The 21,934-nt window shown below is 41.1% G+C and overlaps 1 protein-coding gene across 2 annotated transcripts in view; it reads right to left on the bottom strand.

Annotated features, from left to right (window-relative positions):
* Positions 1-21,934, bottom strand: part of ST18 (ST18 C2H2C-type zinc finger transcription factor) — a 277,028-nt gene that overhangs the window by 12,633 nt on the left and 242,461 nt on the right. For both annotated transcript variants that reach the window (XM_087707068.1, XM_087707069.1), the window contains 5 exons: positions 14,428-14,490; positions 14,266-14,346; positions 13,413-13,634; positions 6,201-6,289; positions 4,984-5,087 (listed from right to left, as the gene is read on the bottom strand). In XM_087707068.1, the coding sequence (XP_087563194.1) occupies positions 4,984-5,087; positions 6,201-6,289; positions 13,413-13,634; positions 14,266-14,346; positions 14,428-14,490 (559 nt within the window). The remainder of the gene's footprint in view (positions 1-4,983; positions 5,088-6,200; positions 6,290-13,412; positions 13,635-14,265; positions 14,347-14,427; positions 14,491-21,934) is intronic.

Below are 21,934 nucleotides of genomic sequence, written 5' to 3'. Positions count from 1 at the left end.
TTCCCCCACTACCATCTCAGGCCGCAACCCCCCCTCACAGTTGGATTCTGGGCCTGGCCCATTTAGTCCAATGCTGTCTATTAATACCTCAGGGATCTGGGGGCAATCAGTGCTACCTCCCCCTATGGAACCTCGCCTGCCTAGCAGACCCGCAGAAGCCACATTTACGCCCACAGCTGCGGGCCTTCGTCAAGAGTACCGATCCCAGGCCATGCCTCTGGACTACCAGTCATTCATTGCAGAGGCAATTAAGCAGGGGATTGCGGTTGGGTTGCAGCAGAAGGTGCCGCCACCACCTCCACCAGCTACTCAGGTGCGCGCACATGATACCCTTGTTCCCGACATGAGGGCGGAACATTCACCTCAGCGCCCAGAGCGCACTCATTCTCCAGCTTCAGAAGAAAGGGAGATCAGGGAGGATGGCTTATCTGAGGAAGAGGGGGAAGGCCCAGACAAGCTGGTGGCCTTGGCCTTTTTCCACCAACCCTTTTCAAACCTCTCCTAACCAAGGCAATTGCTGCAGCTGATATGGGGGGGGGGGCAGGTGGAGGATCCATCAACCTCCGGGACCACCAAATCAGCCAACAGCTGGTTTACAGAACGTAAATTGTAGATGGACACCATCCCTGCCCCCCAATTGTTTATGGACACCATCCAGAGGCAATGGGCTACACCAACATCAGGCCCGTCTCCGTCCAGCTCAAACAAACGTTTTTATTACATGGCTTAGTGCCTTGACAAGCTGTTGCAGTGGCTGACTGTGGATGCCCCGATTTCGGCTCTGCACTCTAGCACTACATTACCAGGGTCACAGGAAGAGGTCCTGAAACCTGAAGTAAAGAAAGCCGACCAAACCCTCCAGCGGGGCCACCAAGCGGCTGCTTGGGCGGTCCGGGCTTCAGCAGCAGCTTCCTTTTTTTCTCATTCTAGCTTGAGCTGGTTGCAACAGCTGCAGGGGAGGATCCCAGCCAGGGACTCCAGGGCACACCAGGACCTGAACAAAATAATAGCTGCAGTGCAGTTTTCAGCAGATGCCACCCTGAGTGCCACCAGATTTGCATCATGGGCCATGGCATCCTCCGTGGCATCACATAGACTCCTGTGGCTGCGCCCGTGGCAGACTGATCTCCTGCACAAGTGGCACCTAACCTCGGAGCCATACAAAGGGGGTGACCTATTTGGGGATTCCCTCACGCCTCTCCTAGTAGAAGGGAAAGATAAGCGTAAGATTTTGCCCACCAATTATAAAAAGGGGCCGTACCACCCAAGTCCTTATCCCAGGAGGCAGGGGGCTAGACAACTAGATTACGGCGCATCCTTTAGGAATAAGGATTATGGTCCTTCCTCCTTTAGACAGCAGGGTAACTTTGGGCAACATCAGAGACAGCAATCATACCGCCAGCAGTGGGGAAATCAGTCCAAGTGGCCCTTTCGGGGTGGGGGCAACTATTTCTACCATAGGCCCTGAGTTACTTGAGGAGCGGTTCCCCATTGGCAGCCGGTTAATGCATTTCGCGGAAGTGTGGGAGACCATCACTTCCGACAATTGGGTCATCACTACAGTTAAAGTGGGGTTGGCCCTTGAGTTCATTTCGTTCCCTCCATGGTTTTTTATTAGGTCCCTGGTCTTGGGCAATAGGCAACGGCAGCTCTTAATGAGCTCGGCCATACGTCATCTGCTAGACATTGAAGCCATCCAATCAGTGCCAGTAGACCAGCATTTTCAGGGTTTCTATTCTGTGTTATTTGTTAACCCCAAGTCCTCGAGGGGTTGGAGGGCTATTTTGGATTTGAAGTGCCTTAATAAATACTTGAAATATCAACATTTTAAAATGCACTCCTTGCAGTCTATATTAGAAGGGGTACGGCAGGGTGACTTGCTCACCTCTATCGACTTAACGGAGGCATATTTGCATATCCCTATACGCCAGGACCACCGCTGTTTCCTCCGGTTTTGCTATGATAAACACCATTATCAATACAAAGTCTTACCCTTTGGCCTCTCATCTGCCCCTAGGGCTTTCACTAAGGTGTTGGCTGCCCTGACAGCACGTTTGAGGATGGTGCCTATCAGGATTATGTCTTATTTAGAAGACATTTTGGTATTGTCACGCTCTCACGATAGGACCTTGGCCAACCTTGACACCACTGTTCATGCCCTCCAGTCCCATGGTTTTTCCATCAACAGGACCAAAAGTCACCTTTTGCCCACCACTCACATTTTACACCTGGGAGCCTGGATCAACACCGAAGCAACCCAGGTGTTCCTCTCCGAGGAGAGACAGGACAGCATCCGCCAATTGGTGTCCCAGGTGGTGAGGGAAAGGAAGGTTTCACTAGCTATCTTATCTAAATTGCTGGGGAAGATGGTTTCAGCCATCGCTATTGTTCCTTGGGCAAGACTACACACCAGGGAATTGCAATGGCTCCTACTGCCCTTCCAGAAGGAATGGAGGAGCTCCTCCCTGACTAGGGTTACCTTGCCTAGCGAAGTACGTCAATCCTTGCATTGGTGGGGGTCCCCTGCGGTTACAAGAGGGTGTTATTTCAGATAGAGGACAGGATCACGATCACAACTGACGCAAGCCTCACAGGTTGGGGCACCCACCTTGACACACACTTTGCCCAGGGCAGGTGGTCAGAGGTGGAAAGTGCCTTGAGCATTAATCTCCTCGAGCTTATGGCCATCCATCTTGCCCTCCTCCACTTCGTAGACAAAGTTGAGGGGACACATGTTTGTATTCTGACAGATAACATTATGGCCAAGGCCCATGTCAACAGGCAAGGGGGCACCCGGTTGAAGCAGCTGATGGGGGAGGCGGAAGAGCTGGGTCGCTGGGCTGAAGGGCATCTCCTGTCCCTGGTTGCTGAACACATTTCAGGGGTTGATAATGTAAGGGCAGACTGGCTCAGCCGCTTTACCCTGGATCAGGCGGAGTGGAGATTACATCCTTCTCTCTTCCAGGAGATTACACGTCAGTTCGGGGTCCCGATCATGGATCTCTTTGCCTCTCTAACCAATGCTCAGCTGCCATGGTTCCTCACGAGGTTCCCCATGCCAGGGGCAGAAGGGACGGATGGTCTCCGCTGGCCCTGGCCTCAGGGACTTCTATACGCCTTCCCGCCACTTCCACTGTTAGCCAGAGTCGTACAAAGAATCATTACATCCAGGGCAGAAATCATACTGATTGCATCACACTGGCCATGCCAGCCATGGTTTGCGGATCTTCAGACATTGTCTGTGGAAGGGCCCTGGAGGATCCCGCCAATCCAGGCGTCCCTCACCCAGGGGTTGCTGGAGCATCCGGACCCCCAGTGGCTCCAGCTAACTGCCTGGCGCTTGAGCGGGAAGGCCTGAGACTCAACAGGTTCTCCGCTAGGGTCATAGACACTATACAGGGATCCAGATGACCCTCCACGGATCTTATTTATAATGCTACCTGGCGGATGTTCTGTGAATGGTGCTCTGATAGGGTAACACCGGTTTCAGCCTTGGTTCCCCAAGTCCTCGAGTTCCTCCAGGATGGACTGGAAGAGGGATTGTCACCCAATACCCTTAGGCAGCAGGTCGCGGCCTTGTCCACTATGTTGTCCTGGGGAGGGGGACAATCATTATCTCAGCACCTGGCTGTTAGAAGATACTTAAAAGGGGCTTCTAATCTTAGGCCACCTATAGTGCACAGATATCCCACATGGGACTTGGCGAAGTTCCTCGCCTCCCTAACGAAAACGCCATTTGAACCTCTAGACACTATTCCTCTACTATTTCTTTCCCTGAAGGTTGCATTCTTAGTGGCCATCACATCTGCATGAAGAATATCAGGGCTCCAGGCGCTATCCATTGGCGAAGGGCTGTGCAACTTTTATGAAGATAGGGTGGTCCTCAGGCTTGACCCTTCCTTCCGCCCCAAAGTCAATTCGTGGTTCCATAGGGTGCAGGACATTGTATTACCTGATTTTTGTCCCTCGCCTTCGAGACCCTTGGAAGAGCAGTGGCACATGCTAGATGTCTGGTGGGCCCTTCAAACCTATATTCACAGGACTGCAGCTTGGCGGAAGATGGAACGTCTCTTTGTTTCTTTCCAGCCTTCCTCTCTGGGGCAGAGGGTTTCGATCACTACCATAGGCAGGTGGGTTAGGAAATGTATAGCCACAGCCTATTTCTCCAATGAGGAGCCAGTTCCACAAGGGATTACGGACCATTCCACCAGGAGCTCGGCCACTTCTGCGGCATAGAACACCTAGTCTTCCCTAGGGGAAATTTGTAGGGCGGCAGCCTGGGCAACCCCATCGCCCTTTGTTCAGAACTATAAACTGGACAAATTTGCTTTGGCAGACGCTGCCTTTGGCCGCAGGGTTCTACAAGCGGTCCATACTGCAAGGTGATACGACAGTCTCTCCCTCCTTATGGGGACTAGCTTGGGTATGTCCCATAAGTGGATGCTATCTCCAGCTCTATTGAGAAAGGGCGTTGGTACTTACCTGATATGCCTCTTCTAATAGAGTGGAGATAGCATCCAGCCCCGCCCTGATTGGAGACTGTTCCTTAAGTGATTACCTGGACAAAGGGTTGATGAGGTTGTTGGTCATTGCATTTTGTATCGTTGTGGAATTTAGTGTTGGGTTTATTATATATCGTTACTAAAGTTGAAAGTTGGATAACATGTGGAGTCTGTGTTTTTGTTCTTCGTTGAAAGATGGGTGGAGTCACTCACAGAGACGGGTTATATATGCAACTAATTAATTATTAATCAGACTCAGTCCAATAGGAGAACGGACAGGGTTAACCTATAAGTGGATGCTTATCCACTTATAGATTAAGAGGCATATCAGGTAAGTACCAACGCCCTATCTCCCCCCCCCCCCCAAAAAAAACAAGCTAACTTTCTGAAGAGTAGGAGACCAGATTCTTTCAAACACTAAAAGGGATGGCTGGGGAAAATGTGTATTATTGCTATATCAGTGAAATGGTTACGTTCTTACCTGTGTCTGGAGTTTCATCATGTCAGCTTCAATTTTAAGGTTGGATTCATTTAGTTCTTTAATTTCTTCATCCAAGTGTCTGATTTCATGTTCATTCTCTAAACCTGCATAAGATTTACTAATTCAAATCAAGCATTACAATTTCTTCCTGAAAATATCCACATCTGTCTTTAGAAACACTGTGAAATTGAGGCTTACATTGGTTAGATAACCACCCATTTAACTGGAATCAAAACTAGATATTAGCAATTTCATTCTACACTTATCGGAATCAATATAAAACTCTCCGTTGTGACATATCAAGGACTAGGAAGTCATGAACGACTTCAAAAGGTTCATGCACGTCTACTACATTTCTCAATATTTTCGTCATCTTCCTGCTTTACTACTGATTTAGATGCCTATTGTTCAGGAAGTGTTATATCTAATGGGAACACAGTTTTGGTATGTAATCTATGCATCAATGTCAGCTATATTTATAGATCAATTTCGCCTATATGAAACAGGTCCAAACATTAAGCGATGATGTGTTGTATTATATTGGAGTAGGGACTGCTGATCTTCCCTTTCATATCAGTAAAGTGATAAAGTGGTAAATATAAATTTATAATTAATGCAATTCAGGAGTGGGATCCTACTGGTTTAACAACTGGTTCACTGAGGGCACACTTCACGGGTGCACATTTGCTTCTCTCACACACATGCCTGATGTGCGCTCTGCACAAATGCACATTTTACAGCGGAATCACCTTTTGCACTACTGCTGGGGAGGAAAACAGCTGAGGCATGGCAATCCACTCTGCCATGCCTATCAGCTGGCCTTCAGAAAAGGGAATATAGGTGAGTATAACGCGGGGGTGGACCCAGCTGAAAGTTGGAGCAATTGGTTCGTTCCCAGCTGATAGTTGAAGCTACTGACTCGGGCAAACCGGTAGAATCCCACCCCTGATGCAAGTACATCTATGTATATGCATAATCACAAACTTCAATAGCTTTGAAAAGGGGATCCATGGTGGCTAATCAAAATGACTATGTTACTTATATTCAATATTTATTGATGGAAGACAGAGAGCAACGTGTATCACATAAATACTGAGGGAAAATAATACATAGTCAAACCTTTCACAATAATACTATCGTATTGCACCACAACAGTTCTTATAATTGTCAGTAAATTAATGGGTTGATACTATATTTGTGCAATCTAATCTCCTTACCTCCATTTGCTTTCAATTTAACAGTCATTAGTTCTTCAGATATTTTGCCTTTTTTTAAGGCTTGTGCATTCAGGGGACATCCAGACAAGCTAAAAAGAGTAGAAAAGGGACCTATATGAAAGTTGAAACATATTTTGATTGCCACAACTCAGCTTCCAACATCTTGTCAGTATAAATCCGTTTTACTGTGCTGTCCATTATGATCCACCCTTATAATAATGTTAATACATTTTTTTTTCTTTTTGTAAATATGTTTTATTTTCATTTTCATTTCATACAGTCACATATATACTGTGCATAACCGGGGCCATATAACATTGAGCAATAAGCACAGCCATCCTTGTCAACAATACTCCCCAAAATACAAACCCAATATACCACTTCAACCCTCCATACACCCTTTCTTTCACCCCCCTCCAACTTTCCTTTCTCCCCTACAACATTCCCCTCTACCCTACTTCCCCTCCCCCTCTATCACTCCTCTCTCCCAATACACTCCCTCCCTTCCATCTCACCCTCCCTCCAATCCTCTCTCCCACCCTCTCTACCCCTCTTTCTTCTTTCCTTCTGCTCCTCCCTTCGGTGTATTTCTACTATCTATCAATATATTCAGCTTCCTATTTTTACACTAGAATTAAAAAGCAACAGTATACAAGTGCAATCATGTTACTTTAAAATCTAGCACATACTATATTTCCCCCCTCCCCCCCTCCCCCCTAGGACCCCACCTCCCTCCCCCCCGACTTCCCAGAGCCCGTACACGGTATAGCTTTTTATCAAACACAGTCTAAAATATATTAAAACCAAGGAAATTAAAAAAAAAGAAAAAAGAAAAAAAAGTCAGTAAAGTCTCTACGTTGAACTCAGCTTCTTGCCGTTACACAAACTTTAAGCAGTTTACATTATTCCTAATCTTAGTTGTTTGATTACCTGCAGGATTTCCCCAGAGGTTATTTGTTGGTTCAACTTTTGCCTGTACTCTTCTCTAACCAGGGGTATTATCTCTTTATCTAAGTATCTGTCTATATCTAAACCCTTAATTTTGTCCCCTTTGTACAATTCTGTAAAAAACAATTCCCGGAATGCCTTTTAAATCTCCTCCTGTTGAAACACCTCCTTCCCTCTATAACACAATTTGGATACATTTCAAATTTTTCTTTTAATTTCCTCTTCCAATTCTTTTCGTTTTTGCCCTTGTTTATGTCTATGTATTTTGTTTATATTCATCAGTACTCCTCTCATATATGCTTTACTTGCATCCCCTACAAATTCCATGAATGTACCCTTATTCGTATTCAGAACAAAGTATTCAGATAGCAATTTTTTACAATCAATATACTTTTCATATCTAAATAAACTCTCATTTGACCTCCAAGACCTTCTTGCCTGCACTACCCTTCCGTCCAGACTGGGTTATGGTCCGAAAGGACCCTCGCCGCAATCTTTGTCTTCTTTACCCTAACAAATAAATCATTAGTGATTTGTATAAAATCAATCCTTGAAAGGGATTGATGTCCATAAAAAAAAAGGGTGAAGTCATATGCCTCTGCGTTTCTTTCTCGCCAAACATTTCTCAATTCGAAGTCGTCCAGCAAGTCTTTTTTCCTTCTAGAATTAGGTCTGATGCGATATATCTTCCAAAGGGATCTGCTTCAATTAGTTCAGCCTTAATGTCTTTTCTTAAGTATACAACTATACCATTTTTCTTTTCCGTAGTAGAGGTCACAAAATATTGACCAAGTTTGGGGTTGAACAAATATTTTGATCAGTTGATTTGATATGAATTTCTTGCAGGCAAATTATATCATTCTTGAACTGTTTGAGATAGTGAAATATTTTCTTTCTCTTCTGTAAAGAGTTCAGACCACAACTCCTTGGTCAATGGCCGGTGGTTATTGAGGTTGTTGCAATGTACCTTGTTTTCCCATTCGTCTGGTAGTCATACGGCTAGATCTTTGTTCCCTGACCCCTTGCCCTTCTGGAAGGAGGAAATGGTGCTTTTTGTCTGGTAGTTGTGTGGTTTGCTGTTTATCTTGTCCTTCTCGTGGTCCTTCTCCAGATCCAGATGATTCAGGGTGTCCCACCTTCAGGATCTTGTGATAGAAATCTCGGGCTTCCCATACAGAGTTGAGACGATATTTTTGCTTATCAAATGTAATTATAATACCAAATGGCACATCCCATCTATACTGTATCTGACGGTTTCTGAGTTCTTCCACTAGAAAAGCATAATCTCTCCTGGCTCTTAGCATTTGGGGTGGTATTTCTTTCAAGACAATCAAGTCCTGTCCGCCAATTTGAAGCCTGGTATTATAAGACTCTTATAGTATCATGTTTCTGAACTCTCTTGTAGCAAAGTATATAATTACATCTCGGGGAAGTTGCTTCTGTTTTGCCACCCAAGAGTTAGCGCAATAAATTTTTTCGATCTGCCAGTCAAAATTGGACCCCGGTCTTTCCACCAGATGGTTAAAAGCCTCTGAAAAAATCTGCTTCAAGTTCTCCTGTTTATCTTCGCGCAGCCCCCTGACTCTTAATGCAAGCTCCATCTGTGTGTACTGTATCATAACAATTTGTTTTTCAGCGTTTTCAACTCTTTGTTGCACCACTTCAGTTTTGGAAGTCAAGTTAGTGTTGGCTTCTTCAAGAACCTCTAGCTTATCTTCCATTCCAGAAACATATTCTGTCAATACAGTTACAAGTCCCAGTATATCATCATTTGTTTTGGCAATCTTAGTATCAAGCTTATCATATAAGTCTGCTTTAAGTTTCTTTATCTCCTCTCTGAATTCTCTGAAAGTTTAAAAAAAAAAGTTCTTTCGTTAGCAGATCTCCAGTAGGGGGCATAGAGGGTGGAAGCTGCAACTTTGTGCCAAGTGTGTGAGATGTACTCCTAAGAAGAGGTCTCCCCGAATTTAATTTTGATGCCATTATATCTTTTCTTCAAACAATTATTCAACAATTATTCAAACTCTACTGGCCCGCTGTGTAGCTTACGAGGAAAGAAAGTATTAAGTCCCCCCTTTATTTGTTCTCAGAGATTTTTCAAAAGGTTTCAGAAAAGAGCATTGTAACAAAGCAGGTTTCAAAAGATTAGCATTGTAACGAAACAGTTCAGCATATTCATCTCAGTTTGGAATGGCTCTATATTAACAAGGAGTCTTTTAAAACTTTTAAAAGTTGATAAGAAAAAAGTCTTGTAAGCTCTTCAGAGAAATGAAACTAATTAGTAAGAGATTGCTGGCTGGCTGTTCCTTTGATCTTTTTTTTTATCACTGTTCTTTGCCAGATAGTTAGGAATGTGGCACGAGGCTTCGGGGGGAGGAGCCTGCCGCCGTCGGGAGCTCAACGGAGCTCCTCTCAGGGTTCTGGTCTGTATATCTTATAAGATCTATAGATATCTCCCCTTTCTGGCAGAAAGGGGCAGGGAGAAGGTCAGTCGTTAGGATCTCTTTGTAATTCACAGCTTTTTTTTTCCCCGCTGTGAATGGAGAAGAGGTTCAACATTAGCTGAGCTTTTACTCCAGCCAGTTCTTTGCAGCTGCTTTTTTGCAGCCCTAGGCAGATTGCCCCCTCCCCCAGGACAAAGCTAAGCTATTTAAAAATTAATCCGGGCGGGGACCATTCCTGAGGAATTTCTTCTATTATTATCCAAAATACCAGCTTCAACTTTGTAAAAGGCTCCCTTTTCTAGCTGCGTCACAAGATGGCGATCTTATAGCTTTTGTGTTTGATGTGACGTACTTAGTCAGCTCTACTCTCCTGAAGGCTTCTCCGTATTAACTGTTAAAAGATTAACTGAGGGGAGCAGAGACTTTGATTGTTGGCTTGCTTGATTGCTTGTTTTTTTTTTTTTTTTTTTTTTTGGAATGGCTCCCAAATCTAAGCAGAAGCGCTTCCTTAATAACATATCTCAAAAAATTGCTATGAAGTCGCTACCCTTGCCTCCTACGCCCTCCACTGGAGATTTGTTAACACAAGAATTTCTTCTCAAAACGCTTAATAACTTCAGACAGGAAATTAATCAACTGATATCGGATTTATATGATCAATTTGATGCTAAAATTGCTTAAGCAAAGGAGGATACGATCGGAGTAATGACAGTCATGACAGATTATATTGCTGAAACGGAGGATAAATTGGAACTTTTGGAAGAAACCAACTCTAATTTGACATCCAAAATTCAAACGTTACAACAGGAAATTGAAAATGCTCAAAAACAACTTGTCATGATAAATTATAATAAGACTGCGTTTGCAATAAGAGTTAGAGGACTGCGCGAAAACGAACAGGAGAATTTGAAACAGATCTTCTTTGAGGCTCTTAGCCGCTCGGTGGGAAGTCCGGGACTTAACTTTGATTGGCAGATTCAAAAAATTTACCGCCAGAATTCGTGGGTAGCAAAACAGCGACAGCTTCCGAGGGACATAATTATATACTTTACCACAAGGGAATCCAGAAATGTGATAATACAGAGGCTTTACAACAAGAGGCTGAGAATTGATGGACAGGACTTGATTGTTTTTAAAGAAATACCATCTCAAATATTAAGAGCAAGGAGAGACTACATTTTCTTAACTGAAGAACTCAGAAATTCTCAGATTCCATACAAATGGGAAGTCCCAGCTGGCATTACAGTTACATTTGAGAATCAAAACATCGCATTAATTCTGTCTGTGAAGCCCGAGAATTTTATTACAAGACTCTGAAGGCGGGACTTCCTGATTCATCCGGACTTGGAGAGAGACAAGGAGAAGGAGAAGACAAGCAGCGGGATACGTGGCTACAAGGCGGAGGGTGTTGCTTTCCTCTTCCGGAAGGGCAGAAGAGTAAAGAATAAAGACTTAGTGATGTTTTTAAAACTTCATGATTTCTGCCTGGTATAAAATGGAAAAGTTGTATATCGATGATGAGACATGGAGGCTGAAAGAAGCGCTGCTGATTGTGGACACATATTGTATATAAGATTTGTTTGAACTCTAACTCAAATTGCGCATGAATTATTTTCCTAGGCGAGGAGAGTGGAGATCGCGATCTTCTTGAGTTGTGGTCTGGGACGAACGGAGTTGGGAGGTGCATGGGAGATGGAAGGGTAGCGAAAGCTTAACTAGACTACTTGGGGCTAGAATGCAAGCTGATGTTTGTATGAATTGCTATTTCAATATAAGGTTAAGAAAGATTAGTCAGAGAGTCTCCAGGAAGGTGGAGTAAATATGTGAGGAGCAATGGACGCGGATAAAATATATATGTGGACATGGGTAAAGGCAGGGTGGAAGGTAAAAAATTTACACGTGGATGTGGGTAAGGACAGAATGGGAGGTGTTGGAAATGAAAAATGAAAGAAGTACTTGAGTTTAATGGTTTTATAGAAAGGTTTGGATATTTGGATAAAAAAGAGATAAATTAAAGGTCTGAATAGATAGATAAAGCAATGAGACTTTTAGTTGGGGAACCCCAATTGATTAACTTACCTGGCTCTAATATAGTTTGAAACCCTGCAAGTAGTAAAATAACCGAAATTTGGAATGAGCCACATTGTTTAAGATTTACAGATGATGGGAAGCTGTGTTAATGTAGTGGGTTTATTGATCTTTCTTGTTTTTCTTTTTTTTTGTGTGTCTTTTTCTTTTCTATTTTTTACTATTCCCTTTTTTTTGTTTTTCTTTTATTTTTTATCTTTTAACTTTAAAGTTAGTTGGTTTTATTATACTCCAGTGCTTGTTAAAGAACTATGCCGGGTATGGGACCTGGGAAGCCGTAAGGGGGTTAGGGAGGGGGGATTATAGGGGGGAGGGGGGAGGGTGGAAATACAGTTTCAATTCTTAGAACAATAAGAATTCACTTGTATACTGCTGCTCGTTTTTCTTTTTTTTTTCTTTTTCTCTTTCATTTTCCAAAAAATAAACTGAATAGATTAATTGTAGGGATACACCAAAGTGGGGAGAAGAGGGAAAGAAGAGGGAGAAGTAAAGAGGGAGCGAGAGGGGAATGTAAGGAGGGTGAGATGGAGGGAGGGGGAGATGTCTGAGGGGGAAGGGAAGTAGAAGAGGGGAATGCTGGAGGGGAGAAATGAAAGTTGGAGGGGGAGAAGAAAGGGTGTATGGGGGATTGAAGTGTTATGTTGGGGTTTTTTTTTATGGTGGATTTTTTCCTTTTTTTTGTTTTTTTGTTACGCACAGTATATAAGTGATTGTATAAAATGAAAATGAAAATGAAATAAATAAAATGTGTTGGGAAAAAAAACAAAAACAAAAAGGAATGTGGCACAATCGCCATTTTAGGAGCTTATTTTTTAAGAAAAAAAAAACCCCGTGCACAAAGGAAGCTCTTGTAAAAAGAAGCTAGGATTTTTTTTTTAAAAAAAAGGCAGATAAGGTTCTCATGTACGGACTCTGCTTGTATTAATCTCAAATAAATATATCAAAAGTTGTCCTAAGTGGGGGGATCCTTACTTTGTGCTGTAATAAATACAGCCGGGGTTTCTGGCACGGAGATGTGATTCAGCCTTTGGTCGGCCCCCCCTTCCATTCGCAGCAAAAAAAAAAAAGCTGCAAACTTCAAAGAAAAGCTCTTACCAGCTGGATCTCTCTCTCACTCTTCTTTGCCTGAAGAATGAGGTATCTACCAGGTATTTAGGCAGATAACGCCACCAGAAACCTGGGGGCAGCTCGTTAAGCTGCCGCCATCAGCAAGGTCCCGCCCCGGAAGCCAATAATGTTAATACAATAGCATTTGTTGTGTATGATTTCCAGGGACATGTCTACAATTGTCTTCTCTTTCAACTCATTGTTCAGTTCTATTATGACTGTACCTTGATAGCACTTGCTTCAAAGCACCAAATCTGATATTTTTACACTACTGTTTTACTAACAGCCATGCCAGCTACATTCATGCTAGGAAATCCACGACCTTGAAGTCACATTAGAAGATCAACAGAACAAATTATGCACAGCTTATGATGTCAATTCTTTATAGACCTTTGGTCTATAAAATATTAGTTCAATGATTTGATTTTAGGAATAATTTATTGTTATATATAGTATGCATAAGTAATCATTAAAGGTTCGAGCCCCAATCATCCCTGAAAGATGGGCTCTTTAAAATGCATGAAAAATTGGATTGTCAATAGGATTGTCAAATAAACAAAACTCCATTGATTTACAGATGTTTGCTAAGAGAAGGGAAGAAAGGGGAATAAAAACAAAGGGATACCTTCTGTGGGTGACAAAAACATTATTAACGTGACCCAACCCATTGCAGCCTGGCAAAGGGCAGTGTGGCAGTTCTTGCTTGTTCAACTTCCAGGGTAGTGAAGATCCATTGAGAGGACTTTCCTTCTGTCTCTTGGTAGCCATGGGACAACCTGAAGCTGTGCGATGGGAAGTGTATTTACCTGATACATGACCTTGGCCATCACAGCCGAGCACTGGACATCTGTAGGAGCACAGCAAAACTGATATTTGTCTAAAGATCTCTCTTTAGAGGGAAAATAAATTCAAATTAGCAAAATAATTTGCACGGCCAGGATTTTTAATGGAAAGCTCTTAGCATATTTGATCTCATAAATGACATAAGTCACCAGAGCTATAATGTGGGTTGCTTTGGAGTGAGTGTCCTGTGTTAACCCACATTATATCTTGGCATTTTATGTGAACTTAACTTTGTGTTAAACTACTCATTCATTTAGTGAACAAGTAAAGGTTAGTCTTCCAGAGCCACTTTAAAAGATTTAAAATATCCAATGATATTTCATCATAGAGCCTTGACAGTTATTACATTTATCAGTGTCTGTAACTGCATGGATAATTGCCAATCATAAACTCAGGGTAGGAAAAAAATTGCTGAGATTATATTCAGGGGAAGGCTTAGAAACTTTCCTGCATTACACCTTTTTTTTTTTTTTTTTTTTTTTTTTGCAATATCAGGAATAGTGGTATTCACTGAAACTATAAAACTAGTTTTTGTAACTTTATTTCAATTTGTTGTTATAGATGCATGCATATGTTAGTGAGATCAACTGGGGTGTGTTTTGTGATTTACCACAAACCTTTGGAAGCCTACTTACTTAAGTTCAGGATCTTCTTTCTCTTCCTTTGTAGGAGTCACTTTCAGACCACTTTTCCTGGCTCGGGGACAGCCAGACAAACTAAAGAAAAGTATGCAAAACAGTTTATTTCTCTTCCTGACTTCCTAATCTTTTACTTTTGAATAAGTAAAGGGTCCCTACCTTCTGTGAGAGGCATAATTTCCCGTCACATGACCAGAGCCATCACATCCAGGGGTGGGGCACCTATCAAACAAAATACAGAGAAAAAGAAGAAATATTTAAATGAATACTACCGTATTGAGAACTTTAGCAATTTTACTTTCGTACATTGCAATTTTCCTACTTCATGGTGAAAATCTAGAAAATGCGTAAATATCTTATGTTTTATCTTTAACTTAAAGTTTGTATTATTTTTACTCTGTGAAAAAAACTTTTATATGCATATTTAAAAATTCCTTCTCATCCCTATGAGTGGTATGTGTCTTTTTCAATCTTGGGGATTCTGCCAGAGGCCTGGGAGTGTGAAGGTTCTGCATAATATCTTAGCCGTTCCTAGCACTGCATGCATCTGGACAGAAAGCTTTGATCTTCTTCCTGAAATCTGATGGAACCATTGTTCAAGTTTGGCAGCCCTGAAATGCTCCTATCACCACAGGGACCATTCGGCCTTTACTTTTGACATCCTCTCCAGTTTTCACTTCTGGTCTGATACTTCTCCAGCTTCTCATATCCCCTCTTCCTGATGTTGCTGTCACTTGGCACCACTACCTCTATTACCAGCTCTGTCTTCTGCTTCTTGTCTACCAGCATGTTGTCTGATTAATTGGCCAGTACCTGTGTGTCCATCTGGATCTGAAAATGGATCTTAGTCCTGTTATTCTCTACGACTTTCTGTTGAATATCCCATCTGAACTGGGGACACTCCAACCCATACACAGTGCAGATATTCCTGTGCACAATGCCAGTTGCTTGGTTGTGCCACTGTTCTTATCTGCATCTTACACCCTGCCACTATGGGTTTGATTGCACCTGAGGCCTCTCTGCACAGCCTGCACCTTGGATCATGTCTAGTTGGTAGACCCCATCTATGGATTTGGTGCTTGATGCTAGTTTTATGCTGCTATGACCAGTGCCTCAATGCTGTCTTTTAATCAAGCTGCAACTTTTCTTATGAATTGTTCTGTTAGTGATTTATAATGTTCTGTTAGTGATTATTCATCAATAGTTGCTGTAAAGTACCAGTATATTGCCCACAAGTAACTCCTGACACATAACCTTAGATGGACAATGAGTTATTTTGACTAAAAAAAATCTGAAGGTAGAATATGCATGCATCTGTATCTATAGTACAGGTATTCAATTTTTTAAATAGATATAATTTTATGCTTCCAGCTTCACTTCCAGTACAATCATATTATAGCATTGATAAAACATAAAGGACTTCACTCTACCCTCCAAAAATTGTGGTATGCATACCCTGGCCCAGAGTAATTTCTGCACTCTTCAAACATGAAATGCCAGGTAAAAGAACTCGGGTTTGACTGTCCTATAGAAAACTGTAAAAAGAACATTGTCTGGGCCTCTGAAGTCAGTTTACCAAAGGACAGAGAAGTAACTTACAAATCTATGTTTCTCTCCTTAGATTGCCTTTAACATATTTCTCTGGACTGACTGCACTGAACAGATCAAATCAAGAGACAGTCTTTGAGACTCACAACACTGTCTAGCGTCAGGACGGGAGTGTCCCATTAGAACAGAATTTCCAGCCATTCATTTCCAGAAGAGGTTATTCCTGATTCTGCAGCAGGCATAGTTATGCACTTCCATCATGTACTGTAAACTTGACTTTGGACAAAAGTTTTACTCTAAAAAAAGCTACTCTACCAGTAGCAGATGACCAGGTGAATAAAAAACATCCAAATGTCAATAGCTAAGTTTGCCCTTCCTCTTCATTCTCTTATTATTTGTCAATGAGATTTACCACTGGGTTTTAAAGAAAAAAATACATTAAGATTCAACTATTATAGCAAAAGCAATAGCACTTAGACTTATATACCACTTCACAGTGCTTTACAGCCCTCGCTAAGCGGTTTTAGAGTCAGCATATTGCCCCCAACAATCTGGGTCCTCATTTTTACCCACCTCAGAAGGATGGAGGGCTGAATCTATCTTGAGCCTGGTGAGATTCAATCTGCCAAACTGCTGGTAACTGATTATCAGCAGAAGTAGCCTCCAGTACTGCACTCTAACCACTGCACCACTGTGGCTCATTATTGATCCTAATATAATGTTCAACTATTTTTAATGATCCTAATAGAATTATTATGCAATTGTATCACAGCGGCCAGTTGTTTCACCGGATTTGGCATTGGTTACTAGTCGGGCCCCACCCAGGGGCCTAGGACGTCGTAACGTATTTTCGTAATATGCGTGCAGATCCAAGCAGTGCGGCTTTTTGCATTTGACTGATGGTGATTTTGTCAATTTTTAACTGTTTTAAATGTAATTCCAGTGCTTTTGGAATAGCACCCAGTGTGCCAATTACCACTGGAATTACCACTGCTGGTTTGTGCCATAGTCGTTGAATTTCGATTTTTAAGTCCTGGTATCTTGCGATTTTTTCATGTTCCTTCTCGGCGACCCTGCTATCACCTGGTATTGCGATGTCTATGATTGTGACCTTATTTTTCTCAACCAGTGTGATGTCTGGTGTATTATGCGCCAGTATTTTGTCAGTTTGTATACGGAAATCCCACAAGATCTTGACCATCTGATTTTCGGTGACTTTTTCAGGCTGATGTTCCCACCAGTTTGTTGCTGTTTTAATATTATAATTTTTGCACAAATTCCAATGGATCATTTGTGCTACTGAATTGTGCCGCAATTTATAATCAGTCTGCGCAATTTTTTTACAGCAGCTGAGTATGTGATCAACAGTTTCATCAGCTTCTTTGCATAGTCTGCATTTGGCATCATCAGAGGATTTTTCGATTTTGGCCTTAATGGCATTTGTGCGGATAGCTTGTTCTTGCGCAGCCAGAATTAGTGACTCTGTTTCTTTCTTTAATGTACCTGTTTTTAACCATAACCAAGTTTGTTCCCTGTCCACTTTATCTTTTATTTTTTCCAGAAATTGACCATGCAGTGCTTTGTTCTGCCAACTCTCCATTCTTGATTTTATCACATCTTTTCTGTATTCTTGTTTTGTCTGTTGGGCCTTCAGTAGATTTTTGTTCTTTACTTCGATTAATAGATGTTCTTGACTTTCTTTTAAATAATCAGCCAGTGCATGTTTTTCTTCTTCAACTGTTTGCTTCACTTGTAATAATCTTCTGCCACCTGATTTTCGGGGCAGATATAATCTATCAGTATCACCACGTGGATGTAAACTGTAGTGCATTGTCATTAGTTTTCTGGTTTTTCGGTCCAAAAGGTCCAAATCAGTTTGTGTCCAGTTAACTATGCCAGCTGTGTATCTTATAACTGGTATTGCCCAGGTATTTATGGCCTTGATTGTATTTCCACCATTCAATTTAGATTTCAAAATTTTCCTAACTCTGTTGGTGTACTCTCGTCTGACAATAGTTTTTACTTCTCCATGCTTGATGTTATCCAACTGCAGAATGCCTAAGTATTTGTAGGCTTCATTTTCTTTGCATTTAATTAGTTGGCCATTGGGCATTTCAATTCCCTCAGATGCAGTGATTTTGCCCCTTTTTATGGATACAGTGGCACATTTTTCCATGCCAAACTGCATTGAAATATCGGTGCTGAATACTCGGACTGTATTTGTCAATGATTGGATTTCTATTTCTGACTTTCCATAGAGTTTCAAATCATCCATATATAGTAAATGCGAAATTTTTTCAGCTTTTTTGGCTGTTTGGTAGCCTAATTTCATTTTTTTTAAGATTACTGATAGTGGGATCATTGCGATGATGAAGAGAAGAGGTGAAAGTGAATCACCCTGGAAAATTCCTCGCTTGATGTTAACCATTCCGTAGCTCTCATTCCCTACTGCCAACTCAGTTCTCCATTGTTTCATTGCCTTTTCAGTAAAGGATGTAATATTTTTGCTAATGCCAGTTGTTTCTAAGCATTTTATGATCCAACTATGTGGCAGTGAGTCAAATGCCTTTTTGTAATCAATCCAGACCATATTCAAGTTCGTTTTTCTGTTCTTACAATTTTCTAATATCATTTTATCAATTAGAAGCTGATCTTTTGTGCCCCTGTTCCTTCTTTTGTTGCCTTTTTGCTCTACTGGCAAGATGTTGTTTGTTTCCAAATAATCCATCATGTTATCTGCAATAATGCCTGTGAGTAATTTGAAGGTTGTTGGCAAGCATGTTATTGGTCTATAGTTTTCAGGTGTTGTTCCTTTAGTTGGATCTTTCTGAATCAAGTATGTTTTTCCAGTTGTCAACCATTCATCAATTTGGCCCTTTTGTAAAATTTCATTCAGTTGCCTGGCCAATATTGCATGTAAACTGGTCAGATATTTGAGCCAGAAACCATGTAATTGGTCCTTTCCAGGTGATGTCCAATTCTTTACCTTTTTAACTCGATTTTTGACCATCTCAGTTGTTATTTCTAATACTTGCATTTGTTTGTTGCCAATGCTTTTCTCAAAGTCATGTATCCACTTTGCTTCCTTGTTGTAGTCCTTTGCATTTTCCCACAATTCTTTCCAGAATTCAACTGTGGCCTGTTTTTCTGGTTTTTCACTTTTGGTGTCACCATTTACATTAAGACTTTGATAAAAACGCCGTTGGTCTGATCGAAATTGCTGATTTTGTTTATATTGGATGATTCGTGCCTCATATCTTTCAATTTTTCTAGCTGTTGCTGTTATCTGCTGTTTTACAATCTCTACAGCTTCATTGATGTTTCTTGTATCCAATCTATATCTCCTGATTAGCCGATCTATGATTTTGTTGTTTTTAAGCCGTTGCTCATGCATGGTCTTTAAGTTACTAGCATCTGCCCTTAATTTTTTTATTTTTTGTTCTAAACGGATTATTATTATTATTATTATTATTATTATTATTATTATTATTATTATTATTATTATTATTATTATTATACAATTGTATCACAGCGGCCAGTTGTTTCGCCGGATTTCGCATTGGTTACTAGTCGGGCCCCACCTAGGAGCCTAGGACGTCATAATATATTTTCGTAATATGCGTGCAGATCCAAGCAGTGCGGCTTTTTGCATTTGACTGATGGTGATTTTTGTCAATTTTTAACTGTTTTAAATGTAATTCCAGTGCTTTTGGAATAGCACCCAGTATGCCAATTACCACTGGAATTACCACTGCTGGTTTGTGCCATAATCGTTGAATTTCGATTTTTAAATCCTGGTATTTCGCGATTTTTTCATATTCCTTCTCATCGACCCTGCTATCACCTGGTATTGCAATGTCTATGATTGTAACCTTGTTTTTCTCAACCAGTGTGATGTCTGGTTTATTATGGGCCAGTATTTTGTCCGTTTGTATGCGAAAATCCCACAAGATCTTGACCATCTGATTTTCGGTGACTTTTTCAGGCTGATGTCCCCACCAGCTTGTTGCTGTTTTAATATTATAATTTTTGCACAAATTCCAATGGATCATTTGTGCGACTGAATTGTGCCGCAATTTATAATCAGTCTCCGTGATTTTTTTACAGCAGCTGAGTATGTGACCAACAGTTTCATCAGCTTCTTTGCAAAGTCTGCATTTGGCATCATCAGAGGATTTTTCGATTTTGGCCTTAATGGCATTCGTGCGGATAGCTTGTTCTTGCGCAGCCAGGATTAGTGACTCTGTTTCTTTCTTTAATGTACCTGTTGTTAACCATAACCAAGTTTTTTCACTGTCCACTTTATCTTTTATTTTTTCCAGAAATTGGCCATGCAATGCTTTGTTCTGCCAACTCTCCATTCTTGATTTTATCACATCTTTTCTGTATTCTTGTTTCGTCTGTTGGACCTTCAATAGATTTTTGTCCTTTACTTCGATTAATAGATGTTCTTGACTTTCTTTTAAATAACCAGCCAGTGCATGTTTTTCTTTTTCAACTATTTGCTTCACTTGTAATAATCCTTTGCCACCTGATTTTCAGGGCAGGTATAGTCTATCAGTATCACCACGTGGATATAAACTGTAGTGCATTGTCATTAGTTTCCTGGTTTTTCGGTCCAAAATGTCTAAATCAGCTTGTGTCCAGTTAACTATACCAGCTGTGTATCTTATAACTGTATTGCCCAGGTATTTATGGCCTTGATTGTATTTCCACCATTCAATTTCGATTTCAAAATTTTCCTAACTCTGTTGATGTACTCTCCCCTGACAATAGTTTTTACTTCTCCATGCTTGACGTTATCCATCTGCAGAATGCCTAAATATTTGTAGGCTTCATTTTTGTTGCATTTAATTAGTTGGCCATTGGGCATTTCAATTCCCTCAAATGTAATGATTTTGCCCCTTTTTATGGATACAGTGGGGCATTTTTCCATGCCAAACTGCATTGAAATATCAGTGCTGAATTCTCGGATTGTGTTTGTCAGTGATTGGATTTCTATTTCTGACTTTCCATAGAGTTTTAAATCATCCATATATAATAAATGCAAAAAATTTTCAGCTTCTTTGGCTGTTTGGTAGCCTAATTTCATTGTTGTTGTTGTTGTTGTTGTTGTTATGTTAATCTTTGGTGAGATTCACAGCCTTTGGGGCTGGTTGGTAGCTCAACAGCTCGAATCCTAACCAAGGACCTAGGAACTGTTAAGGTAACATCAGAGGATATAAGCTGTTCCAAGTAGGGAGGTTTTTTTGTAGAATCAGAATGTTCAAGTCTGATAAATTTAAAATTTCCAAATAGCGAGGTAGCCCTTTAGATATTTCTCCAAGGGCTCCAATTACAATCAGGACAACACACAATTTCTTTTTCCACAGTTGCTCAACTTCAATTTGCAAGTCCCGGTACTTTGTGATTTTTTTCTTGCTGTTTATCTTCAATTCGTGCATCTCCAGGTGTTGCAATTTCAATGACTCATACTTTTTTCTTTTCAACTATTGTTATGTCAGGTGTGTTGTGGGCCAAGTGCCTGTCAGTCTGGATTCTGAAGTCCCACAAGATCTTGACTTTCTCATTCTCTAAAACCTTCTCAACCTGATGGTCCCAGTGGTTTTTGCTGTACTCAAATCCAAACTTTTGGCATAATTTCCAGTGAATGGTCTTAGCAACATGGTCATGGCATTGTAGGTAGTCAGTTTGTGAAATTTTGCTACACCCACTGATGAAGTAGTCGACTGTCTCGTCTTTCCCATTACAGAGGTGATATTTGCTGTTGGTGGTAACACGTTGAATTTTTGCCTTGATGCAGTTTGTGGCTAAGGCTTGTTCTTGAGCTACCAAAATAAAGCATTCTGTTTCTTTTTCAGTGTTCCTGATCTTAACCAGTTCCAAGTTAGCTTTTGGTCAGCTTTGCCTTCAATACTTTTCAAGTATTGGCTATGCATAGCTTTGTTTTTCCAATTTTCAGCTCACTTCTCAATTACTTCTTTCTTATATTCAGCTTTTGACTTAGTTGTCTTTAAAAGGCCTCCTTTATTTACTTCCTTAATCATTGGTTCTTCACTTTTCTGGATGTAATCATTCAAGCTGTATTTTTCTTCTTCCACAGTCTGTTTTACTTGTA

Source organism: Thamnophis sirtalis, unplaced genomic scaffold (genome assembly GCF_051295495.1).
Source record: "Thamnophis sirtalis isolate CommonGarterSnake01/CBP01778 unplaced genomic scaffold, rThaSir2_p1.2 scaffold_2, whole genome shotgun sequence".
Lineage (NCBI taxonomy): Eukaryota > Metazoa > Chordata > Lepidosauria > Squamata > Natricidae > Thamnophis > Thamnophis sirtalis.
The sequence above is the reverse complement of the archived record's forward strand: the minus strand, read 5'-3'. Positions and strand labels throughout refer to the sequence as shown.